At 63.3% G+C, this 13,432-nt stretch overlaps 1 protein-coding gene across 2 annotated transcripts in view; it reads left to right on the top strand.

The window, feature by feature from the left end:
- The window catches only part of INTS9 (integrator complex subunit 9), a 30,002-nt gene that overhangs the window by 14,967 nt on the left and 1,603 nt on the right, over positions 1-13,432 (top strand). For both annotated transcript variants that reach the window (XM_029052771.2, XM_029052772.2), the window contains exons 8-16: positions 477-611; positions 6,064-6,175; positions 7,154-7,334; positions 9,585-9,645; positions 10,306-10,477; positions 10,631-10,755; positions 11,206-11,373; positions 11,767-11,865; positions 12,201-12,338. In XM_029052771.2, the coding sequence (XP_028908604.1) occupies positions 477-611; positions 6,064-6,175; positions 7,154-7,334; positions 9,585-9,645; positions 10,306-10,477; positions 10,631-10,755; positions 11,206-11,373; positions 11,767-11,865; positions 12,201-12,338 (1,191 nt within the window). The remainder of the gene's footprint in view (positions 1-476; positions 612-6,063; positions 6,176-7,153; positions 7,335-9,584; positions 9,646-10,305; positions 10,478-10,630; positions 10,756-11,205; positions 11,374-11,766; positions 11,866-12,200; positions 12,339-13,432) is intronic.

Below are 13,432 nucleotides of genomic sequence, written 5' to 3'. Positions count from 1 at the left end.
GAGCGGGACAGGAGTTTCATCGTTTCGTTTCCGAGGTCAGATGTTTCAAGCCCAACTCCGGAGGGTAGCGATGCAGCTGGCTTTGAGCAGGAGGGGTCGGGGGTGTGAGGGAAAGAGTTGTTTGTTGTTAATGGTATTTAAGCGCTCACCCTGTGCCAGGCTCCGTACTAAGCACCGGGGTAGTTAGGAGATAATCAGGTTGGACATAATCCATGGCCCAGATGGGGCTCACGGTCTTAATCCTCATTTTATAGATGAAGTGACTGAGGCCGAGGGAAGCGAAGTCGTTTGCACAAGAGCACCCAGCGGACAAGCGGTAGAGCCGGGATTAGAACCCAGGCCCCCCTAACTTCCGGGCCTTGGCTCTCTCCACTAGGCCACGCTGTGTGCACGTGGCGTGTGTGTGAGAGAGAGATCGATTCCCGCCCTGGAGCGCTGCGATTAAGTGTTTTCTCGTTTCTTCCGGGGTGCGGCAGGAGCTGTTTGGTGCCGTCCAGGTGACCCCACTGAGCTCCGGCTATGCCCTCGGAAGCTCCAACTGGATTATCCAGTCGCATTACGAGAAGGTGTCGTACGTGTCCGGATCCTCTCTGCTGACCACGCACCCACAGGTACCCCCGCCTCCACCCCCACTGTCGTCTCCCCTCCCCCTCTCCGGCCGGCCACGGCCCTCATCCTCACGGCTCCGAATGGGCACGGTGCTCACGATCCAACTCGGCTGGCTCTAGCGGGCGAGGCGTCACGCACGGCGCAAGTTCTGGCGGGTCACCGGGCGGGGTTTGGAATGCGCGGTGACGGTGCCCTCGGAGCGTATTCCGATCGCCGTTTTCTGCTCGGGCTGTGGGCTCTGATGCCGGAGCCCACGCTCTACGGTTACGTCCGTACCCGAGCTCTACACCAGAGAGAGGCAGACAGGCAGACAGACAAGAGTTGTCTCAGATTTCCTCTTTGCGCGTCCTCGGCAGCAAGAAAAAGAGGCTCTGTGAGGTGGCTGGAACGTGCCAGGCTGGGTCCTCTCGCCTCGTGATGGGCCGGCCCCCCTTCCTTCCCCTTAAAATATCCCCACCACTCCCCTGCTCAATGATGCCTCCCCCCACCGGGGACTCTTCCTCCGCCCACCATCCCTCGGGACCAGTTCAACCAGGGGTCCAGCCAGCCCGGGGACTTCGTGGCCGCGCCGTGGCCACCGGCAGTCTAGCCCCGCATCAGAAATTCCAGTTCGGGGCGGTGTGATGGTGGTGGAAGTAGGTCCGATAGCGTTAGCGGCAGCACTGCCAGAATCGGCCCCTTAGCCTGGGCCGGCAAAGCACCGGCCCCCGGAGGGGTTGTCGGGGGCTCCCACGGACCGGTGCCGTGAGCCCCGGGGCGGCGTGGGAGAGGAGAGGCGCGGCGCCGAAACCCTATCCGAAGGGATCGGGAGTCGGCCGGAGGCCGGCCGCACGGCCCCGGGGGAGCCGGAACCGTGGTCTGAGGGCGGGAGCCGTTGTCGGGGCGATCGGGGCAGCTCTCGCTCGGGCAGTCGGGCGGCCCTCGGGCTGCGTCTTCCTGAGAAGACGGCGCTTCCTCGGGGATGGAGGGGACCCCTTCTACATCGAGTTCGGGGCCCGGCTTGGCCCCCGAGAGGCGACTCGCCCGGAGGGAATGTCCCTTCGGGGAGGTTTTTGGTCTTTTTGCTTGTCATGGTATTTGTGAAGCCTTTACCGTGTTACTCAGAACGCCGTTTTAAGCGCCGGGGCAAGTCAGAGTTAATGAGGTCGGACACGGTCTCCGTCCCGCGTGGGACTCGGGGTCTAAATAGAAGGGAGCACAGGTATCCCCATTTTACAGTTGAGGAAACTGAGGTCCAGAGAAGCAAAGCGACTGGCCCAAGGTCACACAGAAAGCAGTTGGGAGAAGGGACATTAGAACCCAGGTCCTTCTGACTCCCGGGCCCCATAGCCCGAACACTGAGCCGGTGCCCCCTTGCCCCCCCCCCCCCACGCCCAGTGCCAGCGCTTGCTGCATCTGCCGAACTGCTGCTCTCTTCAGCTTCTGTCCCTACCCAGTCCCTCTGCTCCTGCCAGCTCCTGCCAGTCTTGGGTACCAGCCTGCAGCGGGGCAGGGGCTACCCCGGAGCTTGGGAGAGCCATGCCCGCCTGCTTGCCGTACAGCCCAGTACAGTTCTCTGTGACCCGGCACCCTTCCTCCAAGCGAATGGTGCTCTACAGGCCGGGACAGCTCACCCGCGGCAAACATGACCGAGTCTAACGGGGAAGTTACCGATTTCCCCCTAGAGCGGAAAGACTGAGCACCGGCCAGAAGTAGAAGAGAGAGAGAGAGAGAGAGAGAGAGCGCACTTGCAAACGCATACCCTCCCTGGGGAGGACCGTGCCCCACCTGGAATCATGTACGTGCTTGCACGTGTGTTTGCATGTACACACACGCTTCCAAGGCAGGAGAAGAATGGGTATTCCCGGGAGCACGGAGTGGCAGGGCCTAAAGAGGGGAACAATTGGTGGTGGACCGTCCTGCCGTCCAGAAGGGAGCAGCCCCCTCGGCACGGGACTTTGGGGAAGATCACGAGGCAGGCTGAAGTAGAAACAGCGCCGAGGCGGTGAGCAGCAGACAGTGGTGTCGGCACAGCCCGGGATGTTCTCCTGCGGCGTCCCCTCCCCTCCTTTCCCGGCCCCACCTGGAGCACTGCAGAACCCTGAGCCAGAGGGCCGACGCCTGCGTTTTGGGAGGCAGCTCTCCCCCCGGCTACGAAACCAAATTCATCTTCCTCAGAAACGTGGGTGACAGCTTGACTTTCTGCTCTGTCTTCGCCTAGCAGGATGGAAAAGTTGTGGAATGGTTCACCACGAGAAGTCGGACGGGCTACAGCTATCCGTGGGTTCCATGAGGGTTTGGAGAAACTCCTGGGCTCACGGCCCAATATCGGTCCCTCGAGGGAGAGTCGGGGATGGAGAGGGGAGAGTTAGGGGGCGCGGGATGGTCCGTCCCTAATCGTGAGGGTGGGAGGCCAGGAGGGCGACAGGCGCCTAGTCCCTTCCTGTGACCCAGGGAGCCGATGTCCTAGACCAGGTTGGGTTGCGTTCTGGGTCGGGTTTCCTATTAATGAGAATGATAACATTACCTCAAATGAACATGGAATGTAAATTTTCCAAAAGCGCTTTCGTACCGTTTGTCCTCAAAAACTCTCCGGGAAAGAGGAGGAGCAGAGGTGCCGACCGGGCCCCGGGTTTTCTCGCCCTCCCTGCTCCGACCGGAAGGCCGTGGCCCAGACGGGCGGGAGGGGGGCGGAGAGACGGGACGGGACTCTCCTTGGGGGGGGCCGTGGGGTCGGCAGCCCGGCTGGACCCGGGTCTCCCGACCCCAGCCCCGGGCTTTTTCCAACCAGACCTTCCCGTCTGGGAGTACGCGTGGCCCCAGCGAGAGATCTCTTCCTCAGCCAGGACCGCCAAGGCCCCCGGACGGCAGAGGTGGGCTCGGGTGGCTACTCGGGGATACTCAGCGCTACTCAGGGTGGATCCTCGGGATGGTTCCTCGGGGCGGATGCTCTGGGCGGTCGGCAGCGGGCTTGGCGTTGGTTACACGCTGCCTAGCCCCCGCAGGGATGTTGGCTCCTGGTGAAAGGTTTGATTAAACAATAAATTGGACTATTACGAATGACTTGCCTCTGGTACATCTAATAGAAACGGAATATCCAATTAGATAATGCGAGCCCGGAGAGCTAATGGGCCCAGAATGGTTTTTCTCGGGCAAAGACGGATGAATCCAGATCAATGAGACGGGATCGGCCGGCACTCGGGCCCGGAGGCGGAGGGGCAAAGACGAGCTGACCCGAGGCGGGGCGGCAGCGGGGCAGTGGAAGGGGAAGGACAGGGAGAGGCGGTCCGGGCCAGGGGCTTCCCGAGTGGGCGAGTCCCGGGGGCGGGGGAGAGTCAGCGCCCCGAGCGGGGCTGAGCGCGTGGTCTCCCCCTCCCCGGCTCCTCGGGTCGTCCGGAGGAAGGAACGGAGTTTGGCTTCTTCTCGGCCTCCCCAACCGTCCCTTCCGGCCCTTGGCCCGGCTCAGAGCTCGCCGCCTCCGATGCCCGTTCTCTGCCCCTCCCCACGCTCGCCTCTGCCACTTCCCAAAAATCCCCAGGCTCCAAACTGGGAGCCGGGTCAGACACGCCCACCCGGGCGTCCCCTGGCGTCCGGCAGGAGTGTCCCCCTTCTCGGTCATCACGCTGTTGGGTGAGCAACGCCAGTGTGCTAGACGCCAGAGTAGATGCTAAATTAGGACCCGGTCGGCCCCCGCCCGATCCGGGGCCCACGATCTATCTTATACCCGGTGTACTTCAGAAGAGGACTCTTGAGGCTCCGGGAGGTTAAATGACTGGCCTGAGGTCACACAGCGGGTCATTGGTGGAATGGGGACTCGAACCCAGGTCTCCAGGCCCCCAATCCCGTACTCTTTCCATGAGGCCACACGGCCTCTCCTTAAAATCAGTCCAGAGGTTATTTAGCCGAGCAATTTTAAACCGATTTTCCGAGGGAAATTTCATGAGATCTCAATCCAGGGGTCTCGGCTTAAATCAAGAAACATAAATAACTCGTCTCCAGATCTGTTGCTGTCTTTCAATCGGGTAATTTGACGACAAGGCGGATGGACTTATTTCCCAGACTCACACAGTTCATTTCTCATGTTCTTCCGTCCTTGACGTGGGGAGAGGATTTCCCTTCTCTTGACTGGAAACGGGTCTGATTTCTTCCAGAAAAGAAAGGAAGGAAAAAACTGGGAAAGACCTGGGTTATGAAAAGAGTCAGCTTCAGTTGTCGCATGGGTTTGGGGCAGGGGGGACGATGGTTGCCCAGCCGCGGGAGAGAGTTCCACGGCTAAAACCGTACAGCCTTGTAAACTCCTTGTGGGCAGGGATCACGTCTACCAACTCTCTCGGATTGTACTTTGCTAAACACCGAGTCCAGGGCTCTGCACACAATCGCCCCAGTGCTTAGAACAGTGCTCCAGTGCTTAGAAAAATGCTTGGCACATAGTAAGCCCTTAACAAGGACTATAATGATTATTATTCTTTGTGGGCAGGGACCACGTCTACCAGCTCTATTGTATTGTACTTTCCCAAGCGCAGAGTCCAGGGCTCTGCACATAGTAGGCGCTCCATAAATACGTTTGGTTGATGGAAATCTCCAGCCCTATCTTGTCTCCTCTGCAATCTCACATCACCTGCCACAGATTTCCGCCAGCAGCGCTCTGCAGCTCGTGCACAAGAGCGAAGGCGGTAGACTGTGCGGGTGATGGAGGGCCGGGGGTTAGCGCCTTCCCTCACGTCCGGAGCCATGCTTTCCATGGCCCACTCTTCCCGCCCATGAGCCGGCCACGCTTCTTGAGCCTTCTAGCCCCCCAGACTCTCCCACTGTTAGCCCGTCCCGGTCCCCCCGCTCCACCGGTGCCCCTGCGGCTCTTTCCGGGCCGCCGTCGGGCAGCCGGGGCCCTGCGGGGGTCAGAGACCGCCGGCCGGCTGGATGGAGTCACGCTAATCGTCCCGGCTTAACCCTCCCTTGTCTTGAAAGTCCTCAAACCCCTTGACCCCTCCTACCTCACCTCACTGCTCTCCTTCTTCGACCCAGCCCCCACACTCTGCGCCTCTAATGCCAACCTATTGGCTCTATCTCGATCTCATCTATCTCGCCGCCGACCTCCCACCCACATCCTGCTTCTGTCCTGCACCGCCGTCCTCAAATCCGACAATTACGCTTCCCAACTTCAAAGCTTTATCGAAGCCCCATCTCCTCCAAGAGGTCTTCCTTGATTAAACTCTCCTTTCCTCTTCTCCCACTCCCTTCTGCGTCGCCCTAACCTGCCCCCTTCATTTCATCCCCTCTCCCGGCCCCCAGGCACAGATGCGCGTATCTGTAATTTATTTATCTTAATGCCCGTCTCCCCCTCTAAACTGTAAGCTCATGTGGGCAAGGAACGTATCTGTTATATTGTTCCGTTGTACTCTCCCAAGCATTTAGTACAGTGCTCCAGACACGGTACGCGCTCGGTAAATACCACTGACTGCCTGTCCTGCGTTGCAGCCCATGGACCAGGCCTCCCTGAAGAACAGCGACGTCCTGATTCTGACGGGCCTCACGCAGATCCCCACGGCGAACCCAGACGGCATGGTGGGAGAATTCTGCAGCAGCCTCGGTAGGGCCCCGGCCCGGGGTGCGGGGAGGCGGGAACGCGGAGGTTCTCTGTGGAGGGTGAGAGGCCCGCCTGGCCGGGGGACGGACTGAGCGCCTCTTGCGCGCGGCGTCCCGTACCAGCCGATGGGGAGGATGGAGCAGATAAAGGGTCCTCTTCTGCCTTCGAGGAGCCTCCGGCCTAGCGGGGGGACGCTGAAACCGAGCACGTGGCCGCTGAAGGGAGGAAGAGGAGGGTGGAGAGGCCACCTCCCTCCTCCAGTGAGCCGTGGAAAGCCTGGGCCGTGGAAGGTCCCGGGAGCTCTCTCCGGGGCCGCCGGCCCACACGTCGGGGCAGATGGGTCCTGAGGCCGTGGCCGCGGGCAGGCGGGCTCTCTGGCCTCGGGGGCCCCGCTCCACAACCCGGAGACCCGTCACCCGAGGCCGCTGTGAGGGAGCCATCGTGGCCTGCAGTGCCATCCGCCCCCCTCAGCCCCATCCTCCAGCCCGCAGAAGCTGCCCACCGGGCTTTGCGGCCAGTCGTGCCCCCAAGGGCCTCTCCCAGCCGCACAGCTCAGTGCTGACACTAAGTGGGCACTCGCGCAAACCCCAGATGGGCTGGAATACTCCGGGTCCGACAGCCAAAGGGCCCGAGACAATCGGGAGCCCGGGATCTCTGCCCGCCGGACCAGGAAAGGAGGCTTCCACAGCCCTGAGCCAGTAGGATCTGGCCTGTCCGGTCCTGGCGACCAAAGACGGGCTCGTTCCAGAGTCGTGGCACCTGCCCGGAAGGCTCTGGCCGGCAGGGGCAGGGGCAGGGCTGGTGGCCGGAGCAGAGGCTGCTCATTCCCGACAGAGCGTGGGAGCAGGGCGGAAGCAGGTGTTCTCCGGGAGTTTGTCCTCTCCGGCTTTCTAGTGACCTCCTTCTTTCCTTTCCTCCTTCCCCATCGTCCCCTTCCCGCCCTCGGCCCACCCACCCGCCTCCCGACACCTCCACCTCCAGCCATGACAGTCCGGAACGGCGGCAACGTCCTGGTCCCCTGCTACCCGTCCGGCGTCATCTACGACCTGCTGGAATGTCTCTATCAGTACATGGACTCGGCCGGCCTCTCCAACGTCCCCCTCTACTTCATCTCCCCCGTGGCCAACAGCTCGCTCGAGTTCTCCCAGATCTTCGCTGAGTGGTAGGTTTCCGTCCTTACGTCCGTCCCCCGCCCTCCCCCCCGGGCCGGGCGCGCCCCCGCCCCGGCACCCTGGACCGAGTGCCTTCTGGGTGCAGGACGCCGCACTGAGCCGAGTTAGAGGACACGACTCCCCACCCTCGGGGATCTCACCGTCTAGCCGGGGACACTGACTCGAGATAAGGGACAGACAGGAGGAAGAAGAGAAAGGAAGAAGGGGCGAGGGAGAGAGCGAGGGCTCGGGTATTGGAGTGTACAAGTGGGTATTTACAGAAGCATTGTGGGTGGTTGTCTCTGCGCGAGTGTGGAGATGGCACAGTTTGGGGGCACTGGGGAGGAGGGATATCGATCAGGGAAGTGCTCCCGGGGAAAAGGGCTCCCCGGAAGGGCTTTGAATACGGGGAAGGCCGCGGTCTCGCCGATTTGGAGGAGGAGGGCGTTCCGGGCGGTGGGGGAGGGCGTGAGCGAGGCGCGGGAGGCCCGGCCGGTAGACCGGCTGCGCCTTTACAAGTCCGCCCTCTGGTCCGGGCCCGGCTACGTGTCCCCGCGCGCCTTTGTACGTACCCCAGGCGAGCTGGGGCCATCCCAGATTCTGGTGGTCGCCCAGACGCTGAGCAGTTTGAGGAAAAAAAAAAAACGTCCCCAGAATCGAGACCATCCCAGCTAAACGATCACAAAGCTAGCCGCTCTGAACTTCAGTGCTTAGACATCAAAATGACCTCCAAGAAGGGACGTTCAGTTGGTCTGCACAGTAGGGCCAGGACCACGGGAGCATCCCGTAGCGGCCTTTTCGATCAGAGACGCGCTCTCGGGTGAATTTCACCATGAGAGGTGGCAGGGTCTTTGAATACCGAGGACTGCTGCAACCTCACACACACACACTCTCCTCTCTCTCTCCCCCCCTTCCCCCAATCCCAGGGCTCAAACAGGCTATGTACATTTCACTTCACCGCATTCTGGTGTTAATGATGACTGAGAGGAAAGGATAAGGCAGTTGGGTAGGCCAGCTTTGTGGGGGTGGGGGGAGAGGTCCAAAAGCTCCAGCCTTGGACACATTTTATGTTGTCAGTGTACATTTAAGGCAGGCGAAAACGGGGCCCACTCATACCTCTCTGCTTCCGCCCTTTTTATCCCCAGACGCCTGGAAAAGAGAAACCCGGCCTTTCCGCAGTCTCAAAATTAAAACCGATCGTCGGCTTCCTGCCGTCTTATTAAGGATGAGGCTTGAAAGACGGCAAATAGGAAAGCCTTTTCCTGGAAAAAAATAATAACCACTGTGGTATCTGTTCAACACTTACTCCGTACAAGCACCGGGGTGACGACAAGATAATCGGGTGGGAAACAGTCCCGGTCCCCCGTGGAGCTCCCGGTCTAAGTTGGAGGGAGAGGAGGTATTGAATCCCCATTTTACAGATGAGGAAACTGAAGCCCAGAGAAGTGAAGCGACTTGCCCGAAGTCACACAGCGGGCAAGTGGCAGAACCGGGATTGGAACCCAGGTCCCCTGACTCCAAGGCACATACTCTTTCCACTAGGCCACACTGCTTCTCTGGAAAAAACCGGGATAGTGCCGGTTTCGCCTCTGAAACGCCAACTCCCCAAACTGAAACATGCCCAGAGGAAACCGTTTCAAAATCCAGATTTCACAAGGAGAAAAGATCATTTCGGGGAGGGCAAAGTCCAGCGGCGTCACGTCATATATCGCCTCTCAGTATCGCGTCATCGCGGCGCCGCTGTCCCGACCCCGCGCCGCTGCGGCGGCCCCGGGGGAGAGGAGGGACGCCCGAGGCCCCGTCCCGCGAGCCTCCAGGGCAACGGGATGATGCCGTAGGGGACGTGGCCGCGCGGCACGAGCCTGGGACGCGTTTCCTGGGAGGCCGGGGAAGTCGCCCGCCCAGAGCTCTGCCTCCTTACAGAGAAACTGCCGGCCTCTGGGCCCGGTCGGTGACCGGCCACCGGCGTGGGCCAGGGGAGGTAGGAGCGCGCTGCAGGGGGAGGTGGCCCCGGGCGACCCGGGGGCTGGCCGGGACAGAGCTCCGGGAACCGCGGGCCTCCCTCTCCCCTCCTCCTCACCCCCCGTTCTTCCAGTCCGTCGGGACCGCCCGACTCCTACCGAGGAGCCGGTTCCCCGGACGCCGGCTGCGTCCAGTTGAGCTCACCCCCGTGCCAGGGCCGCTGGGACCGGCAGGTGGCAAAGTGGACAGAAAGCCCAGTCAGCCGGTCCCCCGTCTTCAGCTTTTCCTCTCTTCCCCAGGCTCTGTCACAACAAGCAGACCAAGGTCTACCTCCCGGAGCCTCCCTTTCCTCACGCAGAGGTAAGAAAAGCCATTTCCGCTGGTCTGGGCCCCGGAGGCAGAGGGCGCCTCTCCCCACGCGGCGGCGATTCCCACGCGCGAGTAGGCCGAGGCCCGCACGCTCCCCCCGCCGCCGGACGGGCCCCTTCTTGGGGTTGGGGGATCCTCGGGGCCCCGGCCCCACGCCGACAGGGAGGCCCCTTCCCGGCACCCGAACTGCGTCGGAGAAGGGCCCGGCCTCACGGCCCTCACCGGGAACGGGAGAAAAGAAGCGGGGCGCCGGGGGGCCCTAGCCGGTTCTCCGTGGCGTTAGAGCCGGGAGGCCCAGCTGCCAAAGTCTGCTTTTGGTGACACTCTGGGCTCTCCTTCAGAAACAAATCAGGACGGCAAACTACCCTGGCACCCGAGGTTTCTCAGCTCGTCACTGTTTGCGTAGCAGTGGAGGACCCCCCGTCTTCACCCCCCCCCCCCACTCCTCTTATCCCCCAACCTCCGTGCGCCCTGGGGCTCTCGGGGCAGGCACCACCTCGGCACCGCCCCATTTCTGTCGTTGCGGAGGGGTGCCCTTTAAAGGGAAGGGGAGCGGAGACCTCGGGTCCGCCCGGTCTGCCCCGTGAGTCCCGGACCCCCGCTTTGGGTCCGGGGGGGCGCGGGCGGGCTGACGGGAAGCTCGTCCCGCAGCTCATTCAGACGAACAAGCTGAAGCACTACCCCAGCATCCCCGGGGACTTCAGCAACGACTTCAAGCAGCCGTGCGTGGTGTTCACCGGCCACCCCTCCCTGCGCTGCGGGGACGTCGTGCACTTCATGGAGCTCTGGGGCAGGTCCGGCCTCAACACCGTCATATTCACCGGTAGGTGAGGGCGGCCCGGGGCGGGGCGGCGGGTCCCCAGAGGGCCCGCGGCGGCCGGGGGCGCGGGGAGCGGCGGGGACCACGCGCCGCTCCGCATCGGACGAGGCGACTCGGGGCCGGTCCCTTCCCTCCCTGCCTCCCTCCCTCCCGCAGAGCCCGACTTCTCGTACTTGGAGGCCCTGGCTCCCTACCAGCCACTGGCCATGAAGTGCGTCTACTGCCCCATAGACACGCGCCTCAACTTCATCCAGGTGTCTAAGCTGCTCAAGGAAGTGCAGGTGCGTCCCCCCGCCCCCCACGCCCCGGGCCTCGCCGCACCTCCCCGCTGCGGCCGGGGAGTCGGACAGGTGGCCACGAGCCCGGCGGAGCGGTGGACGGTGCCGGCGCCCCGCGGAGTAGAGAGCCATTTTAGGGCTGTCTTCATGTTAAGGGGGAGCGTCTGGGGGAAACGGTGGCCCTCGGCACTGGTCCTTTCCTTCCTGTCCCTCTTCCCTTCCCTCCCTACCCATTTGCCTGCCTCCGTCAGAGCGTGTGCGCGTCTCCCCGTTCCACGTGGCCGAACCCGTTTCCCGCCCCCGGGCTGCCCCCGGACAATCCTCTCTGTGTCTCGGCGGGCAGCCCGGGAGGAGGGCGCGGCGAGGGGGTGGAAGAACCCCGGGGGCGAGACCGAAGCAGGCCCTCCGGGTTCAACGCCTCTCAACGCCTCCCCGTCCCCACCTCGCGTGCAGCCCCTCCACGTGGTGTGCCCGGAGCAGTACACGCAGCCACCTCCCACCCAAGCGCACCGCGTGGATCTGGTGATCGGCTGCCACCCCCCCGCCATGTCCTACCGCCGGGCCGAGGTGCTCACCCTGCCCTTCAAGCGGCGCTACGAGAAGATCGAGATCGTCCCCGAGGTGAGGGGCGGGTGGGGACCCTCGGCCCCTCCCTCTCGGTCCCCGGCCCGGGGCGGCGCCGCCTGGGGCCGGGCCGCCTTCCGGGACCGAAGAGGAGTTCCGGGACGGGGCGGAGCCCGGCCCGGCCCGACCCACCCGGCACATTTGACGTCCGCGGCCCCGGTTGCCGTCTCGGCTTCTCCCCCGTCACCGTTCCTCCGTCCCGGGGGGGTCTGCGGGCCGCGCCCGGGAAAGACGGGCGGGCCGCCTCCGGCCCTGCCGGCTGTCGGCCACGAAGCCGCACTCGACCTCGTCCCGAAAGTGGGGCCTCGGCCCCCTCTCCGCGCCGCCCGCCGTGGCGCCGGAGGGCTCGGGAGGAGAGGCCGGGGCCCCGGCCCACACCCGTCTCTCTAGCTTGCAGACTCCCTGGTGCCCATGGAGATCAAGCCCGGCATCTCCCTGGCGACCGTTTCCGCCATGCTGCACACCAAAGATAACAAGCACGTTCTGCAGGTAGGCGACGGGCCGGAGCAAGGCACACGGGACAGGGCACTCGGGGGAGGACACAAACACACGCAGGCAGCTGCGAGGGCCCGGACCGGGACACGTCTGTCACCGCCCGTGGGTTGGGGGGTCCAGATCGGCGCCAAGGGTTGTCGGTGGGCGGCTGCGCCGCTTAGGGCCCGGCCGCGGGGCTCCGGGACCTCAGACAGAAACACACCCGGGGCCGGGTGCGGCGCGGGGCAGCGAGCCCAGCGCGGTGCCCTCCCCGGGCCCCCGGCCCCAGCGGGGCCCGGCTGGCCGGGACCGGGGGCAGCCCCGGCCCTGACGGCCTCCTCCCGTCCCAGCCCCCGCCCAAGTCCGGCCCGGCTCCGGTCGGCAAGAAGCGGAAGCGGGTGATGGACGACATCCCGGACTGCAAGCCGCTGAAGCCCCTGCTGAGCGGCTCCATCCCCGTGGACCAGTTTGTTCAGGCCTTGGAGAAGGTGAGCGCCGGCTCCCCGAGTGCCCCGCGGTGGGCTCAGGTGGACTCCGGGGGTGGGGGCGTTCACCCGTCCTGCCCGCCCACACCCAAGCTGGGCGCCCACCTCTGCTCCCGGTCTGCCTCCTGAGGGCACGTGCGTCGATCTGTATGGGAACGCCCAGGTGGGCCTGAGCCCCGGTGCACAGTTGGGAGGGCGGGAGAGATGTTCGTTCATTCATTCATTCAATAGTATTTATTGAGCGCTTAGTATGTGCAGAGCACTGTACTGAGCGCTTGGAATGAACAAGTCGGCAACAGACAGAGACAGTCCCTGCCGTTGGACGGGCCACCTCCTCACCGTCCCTCGGTCTCGCCCGTCCCGCCGTCGACCCCCGGGCCGCGTCCCCCCGCGGTCCCGGATCACCTCCGCCAAACCGATTCTCTTCCCCTCTTCGAAACCCTACTTAAAACTCACCTCCTCCGAGAGGCCTTCCCAGACTGAGCTCCCCTTCCCTCTCTACTCCCTCTACCGCCCCCCCTCCACCTCTCCGCAGCTTAACCCTCTTTTCCCCCCCATTTCCCTCTGCTCCTCCCCCTCTCCCTTCCCATCCCTCGGCACCGTACTCGTCCGCTCAACTGTATATATTTTCATTACCCTATTTATTTTGTTAATGAAATGTACATCGCCTCGATTCTATTTAGTCGCCATCGGTTTTTCCGAGATGTTCTTCCCCTCGACTCTATTTATCGCCATCGTTCTCGTCTGTCCATCTCCCCCGATCAGACCGTAAGCCCGTCGGAAGGCAGGGACTGTATCTGTTGCCGACTCGTTCATTCCAAGTGCTTATTACAGTGCTCAGAGGAGCGGAGCGTGCGGGGTGGGCGGTAGAAAGAGAGAACGGAGGAGAGGTAGGAAGGGGCGAGGTGACGGAGAGCCTCCAAGCCTAGAGTGAGGAGTTTCTGTTTGGAGCGGAGGTCGACAGGCGACCGCCGGAGGTGTTTAAGAAGGGGAGTGACAGGCCCAGATCGTTTCTGCGGGAAGATGAGCCGGGCGGCGGAGCGAAGAATAGACTGGAGCGGGGCGAGAGAGGAGGAAGGGAGATGGGAGAGAAGGCC

Source organism: Ornithorhynchus anatinus, chromosome X2 (genome assembly GCF_004115215.2).
Source record: "Ornithorhynchus anatinus isolate Pmale09 chromosome X2, mOrnAna1.pri.v4, whole genome shotgun sequence".
Taxonomy (NCBI): domain Eukaryota; kingdom Metazoa; phylum Chordata; class Mammalia; order Monotremata; family Ornithorhynchidae; genus Ornithorhynchus; species Ornithorhynchus anatinus.
The sequence above is the reverse complement of the archived record's forward strand: the minus strand, read 5'-3'. Positions and strand labels throughout refer to the sequence as shown.